This window comes from Coniosporium apollinis (genome assembly GCF_000281105.1).
Source record: "Coniosporium apollinis CBS 100218 chromosome Unknown supercont1.20, whole genome shotgun sequence".
NCBI lineage: Eukaryota > Fungi > Ascomycota > Dothideomycetes > Coniosporium > Coniosporium apollinis.
This window is the reverse complement of record NW_006913282.1, coordinates 371,272-388,655: the sequence shown is the minus strand read 5'-3', so window position 1 is coordinate 388,655 and position 17,384 is coordinate 371,272. Positions and strand designations below refer to the sequence as shown.

The 17,384-nt window shown below is 54.2% G+C and overlaps 7 protein-coding genes across 7 annotated transcripts; 3 read left to right on the top strand and 4 right to left on the bottom strand.

The window, feature by feature from the left end:
• Positions 1-1,690: 1,690 nt before the first annotated feature.
• On the bottom strand, positions 1,691-2,182 carry W97_04618 (uncharacterized protein; the record flags this gene model as incomplete). Its single annotated transcript, XM_007782507.1, has 3 exons — positions 1,691-1,965; positions 2,023-2,104; positions 2,156-2,182. 3 exons carry the CDS (start codon positions 2,180-2,182, stop codon positions 1,691-1,693), a joined length of 384 nt encoding a protein of 127 aa, XP_007780697.1.
• Positions 2,183-2,827: 645 nt separating this feature from the next.
• W97_04617 (uncharacterized protein) lies at positions 2,828-3,993 on the top strand (the record flags this gene model as incomplete). The annotated part of the gene is made up of 2 exons (XM_007782506.1): positions 2,828-3,548; positions 3,617-3,993. The coding sequence occupies 2 exons, from the start codon at positions 2,828-2,830 to the stop codon at positions 3,991-3,993; spliced, it is 1,098 nt and encodes a 365-aa protein (XP_007780696.1).
• A 710-nt stretch (positions 3,994-4,703) lies between these two features.
• On the bottom strand, positions 4,704-6,796 carry W97_04616 (uncharacterized protein; the record flags this gene model as incomplete). The annotated part of the gene is made up of 6 exons (XM_007782505.1): positions 4,704-4,905; positions 4,961-5,419; positions 5,533-5,745; positions 5,804-6,228; positions 6,283-6,448; positions 6,729-6,796. 6 exons carry the CDS (start codon positions 6,794-6,796, stop codon positions 4,704-4,706), a joined length of 1,533 nt encoding a protein of 510 aa, XP_007780695.1.
• A 1,305-nt stretch (positions 6,797-8,101) lies between these two features.
• W97_04615 (uncharacterized protein) lies at positions 8,102-10,163 on the top strand (the record flags this gene model as incomplete). The annotated part of the gene is made up of 6 exons (XM_007782504.1): positions 8,102-8,433; positions 8,485-8,583; positions 8,638-8,705; positions 8,759-9,108; positions 9,162-9,231; positions 9,283-10,163. The coding sequence occupies 6 exons, from the start codon at positions 8,102-8,104 to the stop codon at positions 10,161-10,163; spliced, it is 1,800 nt and encodes a 599-aa protein (XP_007780694.1).
• A 1,230-nt stretch (positions 10,164-11,393) lies between these two features.
• Positions 11,394-12,299, bottom strand: W97_04614 (uncharacterized protein; the record flags this gene model as incomplete). The annotated part of the gene is made up of 2 exons (XM_007782503.1): positions 11,394-12,099; positions 12,166-12,299. The coding sequence occupies 2 exons, from the start codon at positions 12,297-12,299 to the stop codon at positions 11,394-11,396; spliced, it is 840 nt and encodes a 279-aa protein (XP_007780693.1).
• Positions 12,300-13,666: 1,367 nt separating this feature from the next.
• Positions 13,667-14,335, bottom strand: W97_04613 (uncharacterized protein; the record flags this gene model as incomplete). The annotated part of the gene is made up of 1 exon (XM_007782502.1): positions 13,667-14,335. One exon carries the CDS (start codon positions 14,333-14,335, stop codon positions 13,667-13,669), a length of 669 nt encoding a protein of 222 aa, XP_007780692.1.
• A 1,446-nt stretch (positions 14,336-15,781) lies between these two features.
• W97_04612 (uncharacterized protein) lies at positions 15,782-16,360 on the top strand (the record flags this gene model as incomplete). Its single annotated transcript, XM_007782501.1, has 3 exons — positions 15,782-15,808; positions 15,866-15,982; positions 16,040-16,360. The coding sequence occupies 3 exons, from the start codon at positions 15,782-15,784 to the stop codon at positions 16,358-16,360; spliced, it is 465 nt and encodes a 154-aa protein (XP_007780691.1).
• Positions 16,361-17,384: the final 1,024 nt, after the last annotated feature.

The window sequence follows — 17,384 nt, the reverse complement described above, 5'->3', positions numbered from 1 at the left end:
GCTGATAGTCATTTGAGGCTTGAAGGAGGGTGCTGGCCTAGAAACGGCCGATGTGACGACTACCTCTGTGGGGCCATGTTAGGGGATAGTTTATCTTCAAGAGGATCGGCAGAGTACGCAATCAACTGCAGGTGAAGGGTCCTCGCAGTTGGTCTGCTCAGCGATGGGTGATAGCGCCGTGGAGGCCACGGATGCTTGCAAGATATCGACGGGGTTCCGAAACGCAGCGTTGACGTACGGCTGACGGAGATGCAGCGGCCAGTGACAGTGGGTTAAGCGGACTCGCGATGTAGAGGTAACGAATGTGTCTAGTTGATGGAAGATATTAGAAAGATGTACGAGTAGAGCGTGTCTGAGAAAGTGGCCGTGCAGTCTCTCCCCGTCGCGGCGACTGTCTTAGATGTTGAGATTGATGGCGCTGGTTCGCTCGTGCGGCACTAGTAGGGGGTCCCACTGATCCATCACTCGGACTATCCAAATTTAACCACCGAAGAGCCCCATTAATACAGTGGCGTCTGCAGCCAGCGGCACTCCCACTAATGAAACACACGATCGACCGGCAGACAACGCTCCGAGTCTGCTTGTTTCTCTTGCCTCTCTTGCCTCATCTGCTGCTGATCCTGAGCGCAGGGAAGGCAGAGAGAGGCAGATAAGACAGGCTTGCGCTGCTCAACTTAGAGGCCCAGTCGCGGGGAGTTCCACTGCATATGCAAGACTCGTCTCAGGCTATCTCGGCTCCACCTTTGGAGGCTTGATGGCGTTCTGTCGACAGGGAACCGGCTGGATCACAGAAAACGTTTGGAGACAGCTGGAAGAGCTCGTCCATGATAACGCATCTCGACATGGGCGTGCGACCGAGCTGGACCTGTGACCATACACCACTGAAAAGAGCCTTAGTCGACGAACTTGAAAGAACGCCAGGGCGAGTGTCAGAGGGAATGCCCAGGCGGGTAAAGACTCTATGGGGCTGTTTAATGCATGTTGCCGTGCGTTTGTTTAGGGGGATTCCGTTCACGCATCTGCAATCGCACTTTGAAGCTAATCGGGGCTGGCACTGTAGAACTAGATACTGTAGTGTGGTGTACAGCTCTCTTTGATTCTGTTACGGATGCATATGGAGGGTAGGTGTCATGGACGAAATTGAAGCTAAAATTGAAGCTCCAGTTTGCTCAGACTTCGAGCTGTTCTTCGGCGTGAATCGAGTAGGTAGCTTCACTACTCGAGTTGATTGGTGTGCGTCGATCGCTGAGGAAGCCTCGAAGCTGATGCTGATACTGACATTGAGGTGGCTAGTAGACCAACGCCATGCGACAAGGCTGGTCTTCTGTCCCATGCCACTATTTCAACGCACTACTGGACAATAATTAGACACTGCAGCTACTTCGGAATACCGAGTGACCGTGCTCCTTGTATATTAGAGACCATGCTCTGGCCACATGTGAAGCCCTGCTTCCGGTGTTCCATGTCTGAGCCGGATCAGGTCAAGTTGACGGACCATGGGGGCTGAATTAGGAAGCACGTTTGTGACACGCAGTCAGCTGACAGACTGGTAACTTATCAAGGTAGTCGAAGCACTCGTGCAGGATCGTACAGAAAAGTAACTTTAGCTAGCAGTGCGTCAGAGAGGTTTGTACAAGTTTGCTGCCCGACTACAGGTACTAAGTTTGTATACAGCTACGACACCCAGTATCTAATGGGTTGCCCCTGGGGGAACAACAGCCTCTTCCTCTTCATCCTCGAACCAGTCTTCCTCCGGAGCAGCAGTACCCTCAGCTGACTGACCCTCCACCTCGACAGTCTGGTTCTCGTACGACTTCAGGTCGTTCGCAATGTCGCTCTCTTCCGGCGACGGTGGGGGCTTCGGAACGGAGAATTTCTGGACGTGACCTTCGGCATCGGAGGGTTTGATTTGTTGTGGCTTGTAGTTCTTCAGCTCTCGCAGGTACATGTCCTGGACCAGATCGGCTGCCATCGAGGACTTGGGTCAGCCAGAGACCTTGCAAGGACTGTCGGACGACGTACCTTGGCGGACAGCTGTGGGTGCGATGAGGGTTCGACGGGAAATGACGGCATGCTGTCGGGCAGCGCGGGCGAGGGATGAGCGCTGCGAGCAATTGTCAGATAGTCAGTTGAGCAGTGAGGGGGAACCTATTACCGAGGCTCTGATTGTTTGCGCAAGCATCGTGGTGTCGCTGGTATGGTAGGCGATGAAGCTCCTCCTACCAAGCTGTTGGAGGAGAGCCTCGAAGTGAGTTTGGGCGGCTCCGCGCTAGTGGCCCAATTAGGCTTAGCGTCTCTAGAGCCACTTCGACCTCATCGCATTCCTGCCAGCCTCTTCCTCACCTCACCTCTCCTCACCCCACCCCCCACTCTGCACCCACCCGTTTTGCACTCGTCACGAACGCCGTCGAGTCTGTCCTCTCACACAAAGAAAACTGCTGGGCATTTTCTTGTAGCGACACCCTCAACGCGCTTCAGCGGCCATCTCTGCGCGAGCTCGACTCATCGAACTCCTGCGGACGCCTTCACTGGTCACCGGTCGGACGAGCAGCCTCTCGCTCACTCACTCCCTTTCGCAAACACTCGTTCCACCGAAAGCGCTATTCCGACCAATTCCAATCACTTCGCTGTTCTTTCGTGATTGCTAAGCAGGGCCGACTCAGCCAGCAACTTCCGCTTGCTGCTCCGTCGCCACATCATCTTCCAACCCGTCAAACTGCACTCTCCGCTCTTCATCCGCTGCTTTGCTAGAAGACATCAACTCGCAGTTAGCCATAAAGCACTCAGGCGCAGAGCCTCCAGACGGTTTCGCACAACTCTTAAGATCATGGCGACCGACCATACAGGCCGTGTCCTTTCCCCGGGCGAGGTCATCGAATCCCCGCCTGAGTCTGCAGCCCAGGAGGAAGAATGGCAGGAGAACTTGAACCGGCACTTGATCTGCCCGGAGTGCAAGGAATTCCCTCCCAACCACGTTGATGAGCCTGCGTCCGGCGACGTGGTCTGCGGGTCTTGCGGTCTAGTCCTCATGTCGCACGTCGTCGACATGCGTTCCGAGTGGCGTACGTTCGCGAACGATGACCAGGGCAACGACGATCCCTCTCGTGTCGGAGAGGCGGCGAACCCGCTGCTCAACGGCTCTCAGCTGCAGACGAGCATTGCATTCGGCGATGGCGGCTCTCGCAGCCGCGATCTGCATCGAGCCCAGAACAAAGTGATTCACGACAAGGGCAACAAGAGCCTCCAAGCCGCCTACAAATCGATCAGCTCGCTGTGCGACAACGCGGATTTACCGAGCACCGTTGCCGACATGGCCATGCATCTGTTCAAGCAGAGCCAGGACGCCAAGATCCTCAAGGGCAAGTCGCAAGACGCCATCATCGCCAGCTGTATCTTCATCGCGGCGCGGAAGATGAGCGTCGGGCGAACCTTCAAAGACATCTATGCCGTCACGAAGGTGTCCAAGAAGGAAATCGGCCGTACCTTCAAGATCCTCGAGCGGTTTTTCGCGACGCAGACCACGAAGCAAAAGCGGACGGTTCAAGGAGGTAAGTCATGGATGATGCTACCATCATCCGTTTTTTCTGTTCCTTACTTATTGACCTTGCTGTTTCAGGCGCTGTCATGCCCAACGAAGAGTATACGCGTACCACGACCACGACGCCGGCCGAGGTCGCCGCCCGTGTCTGCAATCAGCTCAGTCTAGACAAGAACACTTCGATGATTGTCCAGAAGTTCTGCGAGAAGGTCCGCGAGACCGGCGTACTCGATGGCCGTTCGCCTCTCTCCACCGGCAGCGCTTGCGTGTACTTCGTGTCGCACTTGATGGGTCAGGGGAAGTCCGCCAAGGAAATCCAAATGACGAATCAAGTCAGCGACGGCACGATCCGTACCGCGTACAAGCATCTGTGGGAAAAGCGCAATGATCTCGTCGAACCTGAGTGGCTCGAACGTGGCGGCGACATGTCGAGACTGCCTAGTGCCGGCAATTAAATTCGTGGGCTTCGTCAATGATGGCGCCTGCTTTCATCTCTTTCACTAATTCTCTACGAGCAGCATGGTATCGGTGTTGGGGACTGGGGGCTCTGGGTTACGGAATGGCGGTGGTGTCATTGTGGTCTCTCAAGGAATCGTGCTTCATTTAATGAGATTGTCTCACAGAACGTCTTTGCGGCATGATGCGGTTAGATTGATCTGCCCTTCGCGGTCTCTTTGCCGCTGGCGCCTTTGTTGCGCATGTATCTCCGCTGGCTCCAGCGTTGAGAATAGATTGAATATCCATCAAACTCTTAGCAGGTGACTGATACTTTCACGTATGTTCTTGCTGCGACTTTCTGTGACTTCCCCTACCCGTGATGTGTATCTCGCAATGGTTTGGACTGCAGTATGAGATGTTGGTGGTTCAACATCTGCTTGCTCTCTGAGTAGTGCTTCAAGCTACCGTTGACTCATGCACCAAGCTATCACTAGCTCATACAGGAATATGTCTTGAGCGCGCGAGTACACTTGAACGGTGTAGCCAGCAGCAACCGATAGCGAGCCACCTGGTGAAGACCCAAGCCAATACCGCCGACGAAGCACAAAGCCCTCCAGCACATCCTCGAAGGACACCAGCACGCCGCAGGTGTGATCTCCGTAAGCCATTGAGCTACTTTAAATGCTACTAACAGGTCATCATTCTCTGAGCGGATCGAACGTCAACCTCATGCCGCGGGGACGTCGCGTTCCTCAAAGCACCACACGTGTATCTCCATAGATCGAAACAGAACGATGAACCTATCGTTGACATAGAGAAGTTCAGAATCGTCCGGCGGCAGATGACCCTCTTCCCTGTCCTGACACCTCAGAGTGATCGTGTTACGAGGCTTGGGGTCGTATCGAACGTCGTATATACAGGGTAGTTCACTGGATTGTGACTTGGGTCAATGAAAATCGAAAGAGTGGCACTGGTACGACTTACCCGTTGGCAAAGCGTATGTTTGATGTCAAAGGATCGACGACCACCGGAGTCATGTAGAATCCATCGTTGGCCATATCCAGCGGATATAGGACATCCTTCCAGTATTTGAAACTCATAACCACAATTTCAAGGCTTTTTCGTGAGAAGTTACAGGACACGTCGTCAAAGACCATGGAGTGCCAGTGTCCGTGCTCAAAGTAGTGGGTCTCCTTGCACCCGAAATGAATTGTGAAGCGTCCCTTGCAGTCCAGAGGAACGATCGCTTGGATTTCCCACACGGGAGATCGTAAGTGCGGGTGCGTAGTGAGGATTGTCGGCAGTGGAGCTGTCACGGCAGAGATTTTCTCGCCAGAAAAGCTATACCTTGCGGATCTGATGTACCCTTGGCCGGTTACATCACTGCCGCAGCAGAACACGTCTACAGTACGCTTGATCGGGTGGACAAGGAGGTCCTGGGGCCTAAGAACGAACCTTAAAGACGCCGGATGTGAGCAAACCATCATGGTGATTCAGATCTCACTATTGTTACTTGAGGCGACCCAAAGTGATGCAGTAGATTTGGTTCGACTTACTGCTGTAACTCAGAAGCTCCTGAATTCTCCAGGCATGGCTCTTCCATAACCGGAAACGTATGGCACGAGCCCTCATCATAGTTCCACACTGATACCGCACCCTTTCGAAGGACTGCTACGGTTCTGTGTCGGCTTGTGATGGAGATCAGCTCCGATGACGGCAATCTGAAGTAGCGTTTCTCCCGAGTCTCAAGATCGACGACATAACAGACTCTGGGTGATTATTGTTAGATGTGGACTCTGATTGAACGAGACTCAATGGCTGGCGTACCCTGAGAAGGTCACATATGACACAACGTCCTCTGCTAGTGAAATGCAAGATATATGTTCTCGGGCCTGCCCAACGAAGTCGACGCACTCCCGAGTTCGCAGGTTTAGTACTGTAATGGCTTGAGATCCATTGTCCGAAAACACCATCCAGGCGATTCTTTCTCCACACATGACGCTACTGGACTTTCTCTGTTCCTGAAAAAATAACATCGGCGTTGCATGCAATTGATAGTGGTCGCAAGGGTTGCCGTGCTTGAAGCGGTGCATCCGCTTCGCCATGCCCTGAAGGAACTCATAACCACCGCAATCGCGGGGGTAGAGCTTCCTGGCCTGAGCTAACTCCGCATCAGAGTACCAGTGCATGAAGCCCAGGTTCTGCCGAAGGACCTCTTTGGAGGCTAACAGCGACCTCCATCGCCTTGATACCTGAGACCATAAACATCAGCGTTGTATGAACTGGTGATCCAGAAAACAACTCACTTGATGGCACCGAAAGAAGTCCACGACCTCTACATGTTTGAAGATGATGCTCACTACCTCAGGTGGCAGTGACCCTACGATGTCATACCGAAACTCTTTCGCATTCAAAGCGTTCCGCAAGGCGGCCTGTTCGTATGAATCCAACTCAGCAACGATCCCCTCAAGTCTGCGCAGCACACGTCAGCGAGTGGTTTTCGGCAGTGCTCTCTTTGCGATCAATGTAATGCTTAATCATATGGTCTGAACAGCCAACTAAAGGCTCGTTGTTCTGTCGTTCTTGTGAAGTGGACGGTGAATGAGCGCTGAACAGCTGTCGCGCTGAGGCATTTTTTCCGCGCTCGGCGTGCCTAGGTGGGCATGCAAGAACGTGCAGCTAGGACATTTCCGTTTTGAAGACAATGAATGAAATTAGAAACGAAACTGGTGTCTCTTCCTTTACCACTTACGCTTCTGCTCGGCTTCGTCTGGAGGCCAACCGCTTGAAGGAATCGACGACTTGCAGATCATCACGCATGGTTAAAGGTCGAGAGGATCCTGAAACGCGCAAGACGTTGTGGTACTCGAAGATGACAAAGCTGGCCTCTGTTGCGGATGCCTCTTGATATAGGGCGCGTTGGAAGAGTACCGACGACGCGCGCAGCTCACAAACGCGTAAGGTTGAAGTTGTAAACACGCGTGCACGCTCAGGCTAGCGAAGGAAGCCGTCGTGCACAGGCCCGCAGTTTCTTTCCGGTTGGCCGGGGCTGTCTGAGAAAAGCATTGCCGCTTTTCGGCTGGTGGCTTTCTTTTATCGGATTCGACGTTGAACAGCACTCATGATCTTGTCAATTGCAGAGCAGCTGGACCAGTTATATGCGGTAGAAAGCGAAGTATGCTTAGCAGTTTAGTTCTCTAATGCATCGGTCGGCTCAAGTGTCTTTGAATCGTGAGACTTGCTTGAGCCTCATTCAGCTCTAGGGTCACGAGTAACGTTAGCTTTCAATGCGGCAACCGACTTTTTATATGACCCTTGGGGCCCTCGGAAAGCCTAGGCCGTTTCGAGACTCCAGTTTTTGAAACGATGGTTAGGGGAGACTTCGGCCAGATCCGGTTGCATCAACCGTACATGCAACCTCAATCATATCCCGATCCTCCTGCTCGCCCGCTCGCTCTACTGAACTACTGCAATCATTGCCCGCCATTGGTCTGTCTGTTTCCTACATTCAGCAGTCTCCTGTCAACAGTCGCTACCTACTGTTCCTGAGAAATACCACTCGCCCGTAGCCGAGCTTAGCTCAACCGATCCAAACTTCCTCCCGCCCACAGCAAGACCCCGTATTCTCCGCCGCCTGAGCACTGCTCGGACGATTGCTTCCAACTTCCGAACGAACTACCGCTACGCTCCTGAGTGCTGTCCTGGCTCCGGCATACACGTTTCATATCAAAGTCGCTGAGACGTCCCGCACCGAAAGCCGCACCGTACACCACCCACGAGCTTCTCCACAACCGCTCGTTGTCGATTTGTTTCTCGTTCAATCCGCTTCGGCCGGCGGCTCTCATACTTGAGGAGTTATAGACTGGACGTTGTGCTTGGGGAGGGGCAGATCGGAGCGAGACCTGAGAATGCGTAATACTTGATTGCGAACGACATAGTTGGGAGAAGTTCTGGACTGTACAAGAGCTGCCAAGAAACACTGGCCTTGGTCTGGCACTGTGTGGATTTGCGACGCTCGAAGCAGGGCGGACAATACTGAGTGAATGTGAGGGGCAGAGGGATCTCCACAAACCTCAGCCGGAACTTCACTGCATTAGGACGCTGTTATTCTGTTGCACCCGAACTATGGCGTCCATGGCCGATCCAGGGCGGAGCCCTTTCTCTACCGATGCACATGGTACTGGCCTCTACAAGTCTATACCCATTTTGCCATCATCCTCCACGGGGTCATCCCTAACACCACCACGAGATCCGATGGATGTCACGCCGTCTGGAAGCACAGTAATGGGGCCGCCTCTGCTTAGCAGTCCTGGCGCTGATCGTAACGGAGGCGCGCACATACCAGGCTGCGAATCGGAACCGGTAACGAACGGCAACGGTGGTCCAGCTATTGGTGCGGCAGCCGCAGCGCAACAGCCAAAGGTCGTCCAGACCGCCTTTATCCATAAATTATACAAGTGCGTAAACATAGATACATCGTAAACCAGCCCCACTAACGCAGCGAACAGCATGTTGGAAGACCAGAGTATACAGCATCTTATCTCGTGGTCGAGTACAAACGAAAGCTTTGTGATGTCTCCTTCGAGCGAGTTCTCAAAAGTTTTAGCGTAAGATGAAAGTCCACTACCCTTCCAAGGTTCCCCACTTAACAAGCCACCCAGGTCTTATTTCAAACATACAAATATTTCGTCTTTTGTACGGCAGCTAAATATGTATGGCTTCCATAAAGGTACAGCAACATCGAGCTAGGAGTACCGGGTAGTATGTTAACATTATGTACAGTGAGCGACGTGTTTCACACTGGAGCACCGGACTCTCCCCTGTGGGAGTTCAAGCATGGCAACGGCAATTTCAAGCGAGGCGACCTCGTGGGTTTGAGAGAGATTAAACGGCGGGCGTCAAGACACGCCCTGATTCACCGGGATTCCTTCCCAGCCGGACCAAAGGTTGCCGCACCACCAATGCCTGGGACTCCAGTCGAGCCGATGCCAGATCCGGTGGAAGCTCGATTGAGTATGTTGGAGCACAACCTGTACGATATGCACAACCGAGTAGCGCGCTCGGAGGACGCCCATGCGTACGTGACCTCAAAGTGCCAGATGCTGACGGACGGCCTCCTAAGATGCCATCAGGTATCCAACCCAGTATTACCTAGTCTAAGAAACACGAATGCTGACCCCTATAGTGGAGTCACGAGATCGCCAACTACATTATGGCCATGGTGCCGGACCCTGAGAACCAACTACACAAAGACGGTATGTTCATCCCCTTCGATCTATCTGCCAGACGGAGACTGACCCGTGCAGTCGCCCTTATGCAACGGGAAATCGCGCGGCAAACAGAGATGCTCCGCGCCTTCGACGAACCCCAAGAGCCACCACCCGCAGCCCGACCATCCTACTTCCAACAGCACGTAACCGAGCCTCTATCCCCTCGACAAATGGCCCACGACGAACGCCGCCGGCCCTCCCTAGCCGGCTCCTCCCACCCCGGCTCCTTCCGCGCCCCCGTCCCAGCCCACCTCGCCGTCTCCCCCCGCCGCTACGGCTCCATCGGCAGCACCAACTCGCCCTCCTCGATCCGCGCGCCAAACTACGCTCAACCACCGCCGCCACCCCCACCAGTAATCCAGCACCCGCTCGCAACCGTTTGTTCTCCACCCGCCAGCCTAGCCCGCCGCCACACCTCGGCCGACATCCGCGCGCACGGCTGGCCTGCGCCCCAACCTCCACCTCCCGGACCCGGACCCGGACCCGGACCCGCCCACTCTCCCTACGCGTCCGGCCAGAACTCCACACAGTGGCCCTCGTCGCCGCACCGCGCGCCCAGCCTAGCCGTCCCGGGCGACCAGTCCCTGCGCGACGCGCTCGCCGCCTACGAAATCAACCGGAACCCTCGCGCCCACCCCCAGCAGCAGCAGCAGCAGCAGCAGGGCCACGGCTCACGTCAGCCGACGCCGCCGCCGCTGGTCAGCGACACGGGGTCCGGCAACCTGAGCGCGGAGAGCGGGTGGAGTCTTCCGGGGCCCAGATACCCGTTTAGAGGAATCGATGCGTCGGGTCCCCCGACGAGGAGGAGCAGCATGGCGAGTAATGTGCATAGTTTGCTTAATCCCGCGGAAACGGTTGAGCGGGCGGACGAGGATGAGGGGGTTGTGGATGATCGGAAGAGGAAGAGGGTGCAGTGAGTGGGGACGCGGCGGCTGTGTCGGTGTTTTCTGGGTGTGGGGGTTTGACGACCAGGGGATGGGGTGGCGGGGTTTATGTTAGACCGTGGGTGGATTGAGTTTGCTGTCTTGCTGTTTCTTTGCTTTTTGTTTACCTACGGTTTGGGTCGGGATGTTTGGATTCTGTCTCGAAATGGAGGTTAAGCATTGGGCGGCTATCTTGAGCGGTATTAATTGGGTTCATTCCAGGTTGGATATAGGGATGGATACGGTCATCATCTAAGGCGAGCATGTCTTCGAATGGGTTATAGGGACGGGGAGGCGGACTGCAGCCGGCGCGCTCAGCTCCTTTGGGCGAGTTCCTGTCTTTTATATACCGGTGTTCCTGTTGCATTGAACTTCTGTCTGTACGGCGTCTGTATCAGGCAGTGCATAATACGTTCAGTGCTTCACAACGGATGTCATGTATGGGATGTATAGGATTACACGCAGCTTCACGTCACAACATCACCAGCACATCATGTTTATGGCGGCCGAATCTCGCGTTACCTACTCAAACTACCTACGTACCGCCACATCCTCCAAGCGGTGTCCATCACCCTCGCCTTCACAGTCCAAGATCTAGCTTGGGCGTACTTCCAGCTCAGGCTCCGGACACATAAGCGAGCACCATAGAACAGACTGGAGAGTGCCGCATCATCCTGACAAAGGAAAGAAGCTACCATGCGAAGACGTCGCAGACGTTTCCGTGTCCCGCCCTTCCCATCCCATCAACCTCTCGCCTCAAGCGGAAGGTGTCGGGAATAGAAAGAGCAGGACGAAGTAGAAGAGCTGTGAGGGAAGGCAAAGCAAAAACGCCCGATTACCAGTCCACATCACACCGCAGGGATACTCCAAGAGAGGGGAAGGGTTGCCTACGTGCAACACTATGCAGACCAGAAAGACATTGGCCGTCCTTAAGTTACAAGGAAGAAAGTTGGGCAGTCTAGGCTCGATTTTCTCTTCGGGTCGCTTGCAGGCGGTCTTGGTCAATCTGGTTTGCAAGTGCGGTTTAGTTGAGTTGGGAAGGGAAAGATTTCTCCAGTCTTATAACGAGATCCGAGCTTTGCGTTGCTGGTGGTTTCAACGCTGTTCGTGGTGGCTGTGCGAACCACTCTTAGATGGTCTTGGGAGATCGACTGTTACTGTTCGCGCAACATCAGTCAGCCCACGCGCAGCGAGCGACTCACGCGAAAGAGGCAATGTCAAATATCAGCCACACGTAGGAGAAGGGGTCACTTGCGTCATGTCCACAATGTCATCCACATGGTTGCACATGGCCACGAACAGGTCAAAGAACAATTTGCCACCCATCTCCATCTCCATCTGCATGGTGCCGCTGCGCTTGAAGGTCCGCCGGCTGCGGATAATGAGAGCGAGGTAATGCGCGCGGAGCCGGCTGTCGCTGTCCGGCGTGTTCTCGTAGGCGTACCGTGCGCTGCGCAGGATGGTGGCGACGTCGATTCCGCTCTGCAGGCCCTGCTTGCGCAGAGCCAGCTTCTTGAGCTCCTCGAGGCCGTACCGCTCCGCCGCGCAGTACACGGCCGTGTCACGGAGAATGTAGTCGCCCACGCCGAAGTGGTAGATTGTCGGTGCGACTGAGCCGGTGGATCCGCGGCCACCGGTTTTAGGGCTGCCTTCAGGGCCCGCATCCTCGAGGGCAAAGGCATTGCGCCGCTTGTCGTGCAGCAGACGCGGGTAGTAGTCGCCTTTGTAGAGGTACTCGAGGATGCAGGAGAAGACTTCGGCTTCTTCGTCAGGGAGGTAGATGCGGCGAGCGTTGGCCTCGAAGAACTGGTCGCGAATCGCCGCTGCGAAGAACGGCGAGTGCACCAGTACGTCTTCGTGTGCCGCGAACAGTCGTTGGTCTTTACCGATCACAGTTGTGATGATGGCGCTGGTGAGGTTGGGCGAAACACTATGATTGTTACTGTCAGCCTGATGTCCAATCGCCTCGCGCTAACGAAGGAACGGCTCATCATACCCCCCCACCTGCGGACTGTCCAACTTGCTCTCGAGCATCTCCTTCTTGACATTGTCGCGATACGACCTCTTCGACAGCTTGCTTGTGCTTGACTTGCCCACACGGTCCTTGGACAAGAACGAGCGTTTGAACATCTTGATCGAAGGCGAAGATCGTAACGAGCGACTGAGGTTGACGACGCAAGTGAGCGTGGGGGGAGTTAGGTCGACGACGCGAGTTGCATGGAGGAGCTCCGGAAGGCTTTAGAACTTCTCATCAGAAGAAACGGGCAGCTTCTTCTGAGAAAGTCGCCCTAAAGGCTTTGCTGCAGCCTGCACGGCGGGGCGTGAGGTTGCAACGCTGTATTCGGCGGCTCTGAACTGGGTGATGGAAAGCGTGTGGAGAGGAAGTGTTTCGCGGGGGGGACGAGCGCGCTTTTGTTCTGACTCGTCGCGGCTCTTGCAGCCTGGCGTCGCGGCCGGGCAACCAGGCAGGCTATGCAATCTAATGTCACCTGACCACGCGCGATAAGGCGATGAACTGTTCTCCGGCTCCCTCTGTCTCGACTAAGCACTTCATTTTCGCCGAGATGGAACGCTGCATATCAATGATTACTACCGGAAGAATGAGCAGCCAGAGGAACCTGACTGTTGCTATGGAAGAGCAGTGGTTGAAGCATGAGGAAGGACTGAGTTCGAAGGCGCAGAGGGATGCCACGCCTAGAATACGAACTAGTATGCTGGTGAAGCAAACGGACGAGTCGGTACTCCAGACTACAGAAGGATACGTGCCAGGCAGCCGGTATCATGTTGACATTTCCCATAGTCACCTAACAGATACCATGAGATTGACATGCTGCCTACATAAACATAGAACCCTCCCACGCCGTGAGGAGAACCGCTGCTCGACCCTAGAAGAGTGCGTGAAAGCTCAATGGCGGGGAGATCTTGGACTTGGCTGGCAGCCAGAAGGAGGAGCCCGTGCTGTCAGCCTCACTGCGGCAAGGGCGAAGTGGGGGATTGGGTTGAAGGGCTACTACAATGCCGAATTAATGGACGCTAGATGCTCCATTTCTGAGCGGCTCGGCGGTGTTTTGTGCTGGATGGAACCTTCAATCTGTGAAGCGATGTGGTGCACTCGATATCCCGATCACTGCGATGAACTCTACAAATAACAGATTTGTTTATGAGTTCTACCAACAACATTTGGTCTCACAGGAACAGTAGACGTGCACGCGCCCTGGGGAAGACGGTTCTGGAGGTGGATAGAACACATTAGTCCATTAAGCTACACGGCCATAGGACGTATAGTCCATGCGAAGCATGAAAGCATAACAACCATAGAACTTTGCTTCCAGATACTGTCTCCGATACAGTGCACGCCTCGAGCCACTTGTCATTCGGTGCTCTGCTATCAGAGCGCGAACGATCTTACCACCCAACTTTCAGGCTGGCGTGAGATCGAGTACGCGCTTGCTGTTGCTGAGCACGTGCCATCCTAGAGAGCCATCGTGGTTCTCCAATCATATGTGCAACACCATGGGGCCGCCCAGGGTCTGCTTCTTATAGAGAACATCCTTGAAGCTGTTTAGACCATTCCGGACCGCTGTTGTAGTCATCTCGATCCTGCGTTGCTGGGTAGTCAGCCCGCGTGGTGCGCGGCACATCGAATTCCCTGCTCTGGTCGGTGCACCATACAGGACCAGGCACCTGAGCGCAATGTTTCTGTCGAAGCCGGAGATAGAAAAGATGTGCGTCTCGCCTTCGCTCCAATCACCTGGGTAGAAGAACGCAGAGGTGTCGACTTTGATGAATCTGGCCTTCATCTCGTGGACAAGTACGTGGTTGGATAGGTCCAGTTTGTCGACCAGCACAGTGAGGAATAGGTCCACGAACGCCTCGTACGCGGGTCCGCACTTGCAAAAGTCTGGTTTGAAGTGAGCCGCGAAGGTTATATTCTGCGGGTTAGCGAGCCTTACGACGGCCAGTTGGCGCGTTAATAGAGTACCAATCTCGGAGATACTGCGCGGCCAATACGGATGTGGAGCATCGAGGTCTTCGCCCACGCGGTATTCTGTATTGGCCAACCGACCAGCGAAGTCAGCCGCCAGACGCCGGTTGATATTGGCCAGGAAGACAGAGGACCGCATCAGGTACGCCTCTTCCGCAATGCCCGGGACCGTGAAATTCATGATTTTGGGTCTTAAGTGGTCCAAGATCATGCAACGAAGCTCGGTGGGCAGTCGCTCTGTGAAGTCGACCCTAGGGAGCCTGTTGTGTTGCTTTCTCCAGCGCGTGTTGACTGCCGCTAAGACCTTTGAAATCATTTCGACGTATACTGCCCATGTCTTAGGCCGGTACCTGAAATCTTTCCACGTGACAACAAGCCGTAAGTCTAGTCTTTTGAAGCCTGTTATGGTGATAACAGGACGATACGTGTAATCTACCATCCGAAAAACTCCCTCTCGTTGGATTCTCATATCGAGGTCCTCCAATCGTCTGAGCGGCGAGCCAGCTGCTATCTTGCGAAGCAGAGGCTCGATCATCTGATCGAAACGTATGAAGTCTTGCAGAGTAACGCCGATACGCACATGTGCAATCGCTATGGTAAATCCTGTGTCCATGGTATCAAGGAGGTCGCAGAAAGTAGCCAGGCCGCTGGACGGAGCGTTCAGATTGTCGGGAAGGCAAATGTCCAAAGATGTCCTACCAAGGACTTCCTTTGTCGAAGACTTGAAGAGTCTGGGTAAGACCTCCTGCAACACGAAAAACGGATCTGTGGGCCACTCTCCAGGACCGGGAGCCCAAGGTTGCTTGACGAAAAGCCCCTTTTCCCAATCAGGGACAAGCAGGCTAAGAATGGTCTGTCGCGCCGCCAAGGGAAGCTTCTCCAGGGTAAACTTTGACATCTCTGCTATCGGAACGCCTTGCTATGGTAAGAGAGGACCTTGAGGCAAATAGGATTTTGCAGAGTTGGATACCGAAAGATCAAGATGTTTAAGTTTAAGTAACTAAGCTTTCTTCGAGATCAACCAGAATTCCGGAAGAGTCGAACATTTAGTAAACTGTATGTAGGAGTGTACATTATATACGTTGTGTACTGTCATAGATTCAAAACTTTGGATGGAAAATTTCGGTACCAGATCCGCGAAGCCCACAAACGAAACCCCAGGCGATAAGGGTTTCTCGCTCTGATACCCTCGGAAACCATGTTAGGCAGAGGTAGAAGATGCATAGGAGAGCCCAAGATGCTCTTGGACAAGTTGTCCAGCTGTACCTTCGGCCTACTGAGGTTGTCATCGTGTAGCAACGTCTGGAGTTTCGCTTCGCTGACCGCAAGTCCCCGTAACCTTGCTCGTGAGCGTGAAGACACAGGACAAATGCAAAACTTAGGAACTGTTCAAGTTTCGACTGCAGATGAAGTCCGCAGTAAGGCCGCATAAAGCGTTGTGTTGCCCCAGGCGGCAGCTTGTCATTGGAACAGAATACTGAAACGAAAGTCGTCACTGCGTTGAGTTCACCTTTACTCTGGAATTCCTTGCATAGGAACCTACCTTCTCTCGTACCAAAACCTTCCTCCGTGCACCTCCATCCCCTACCTACACCCACACTGAGTCGCTTGTCGGTAGTGTTGCAAGATGTCAGCCAGCAAGCGAATTGTCAAGGTCCACCCGCCGTCCCCACCACGCCAACCGTTTTCGCCATGCTGACAATGATGTCAGGAGCTCACGGAAGTCACCAGCAATCCACCAGCTGGAACGAAGGTGCAGCTTGTCGATGAATCCGACGTTCACGTGTGGGAGGTGTTGTTGGATGGCCCAGAGCAATCAGTCTACGCAGTACAGCTTCCGCAACCCTCACACCTACAGTAAAAGCACAGCTAACCGCGTCCACAGGGCGGTCACTTCAAGCTCCTCCTCACGCTTCCCAAAGACTACCCTTTCAAACCGCCAGTCCTGAACTTCCAGACCAAGATTTACCACCCCAACGTCAGCAACGATGACAAAGGCTCTATGTGCCTGGGCATGCTGCGCAGCGACGAGTGGAAGCCTCCCAACAAGCTTATGGCGGTCATCAACATGGCGCGGAACCTCCTGATCGAGCCAAACCCGGACGATGCTGTCGAGACGGCCATAGCGGATCAGTACAAGAGCAACCGCCAGGAGTTTGAGAAGACCGCGAGGGACTGGACCAAGAAATTCGCTGGGAGGAAGTAGCATGACCATGGGCGGGCAGCATCGGCTACTTGGAGAAGGCGCATACGGGGTTTGCATTTACGGGCGTTGACATGCTGGCATCAGGGCGCGCTTTCCACAAGGGATGGGTTAACCGTGGTAGCGAAATTCTACATTTTCTCATCAGTACGTAGGTCTCGGAGCTGCACTTTCTGAACTTGCAGGTTCTCAGAAGTATCAGTTCGTGTTCAGACTCTCCAATCTTTAGAGCATCCCATCCACCTCAACCAACTTTCGGAATCACCGTGAAGTGCAGTAATGGCCACTCCGTCGCGAATCCTACTCAGAAAAATTCCCTCGCCAATGCGGCAGTGGTCGCTCTCGCCGCAAATCCATTCCCAATCCCTTCTCCAGAAGCAGGCCCCAGCTCCCTCAATCGGGACGCGCCTTTCTGCCATATTATGTAAGTCGCCTATGCACATTCCACACAGGCAAAGCCGTAGGAGCTGACAGATGAGCAGTCGCTACAGGATGCTCGTACCTCCTGAACGAGCACAGCACCAAGCGCAGACGACAGTCGATGGAAAGACTGGCGGTCGCCCTTGAAAATATCCCCAGCCAAAGCAGGGCCATGGCACTCGCGAGTCGAGAAGTCCAGCAGGAGTGAGTTGTGCCCGCTTGCAAACTGCAGATTACAGTGGAGGGGTTTGCGCTGACTGGGTTAGGGTCGAACGTTACCACGCTAATAGAAAGCGATGCCCCTTCTTCGCACACCTGGTGGCAACGCCCGGAGCTGGCCATCGAGATACTACCTCCGAAAGCAGGTGGAGTCGTGATGATTGAAAGCGGGTTGTCAAGTGCAGTGGCTGCTGTCAGGGATGGTCTCTGCACGAGACGGCGTACATGGGTTGCATTCATCAGCGTTGGTAGAATGGCTAAGTTCGTGCACATGTCGACCAGGCTTTTGGAAGGTGTGCAGTTGCTGAACCTGTCACTCGCTCAGGCTTTCATCTTGATTATCCAGAATTGAGATATTACTGTTCGCCGTCAACCTGTTACTCAACGA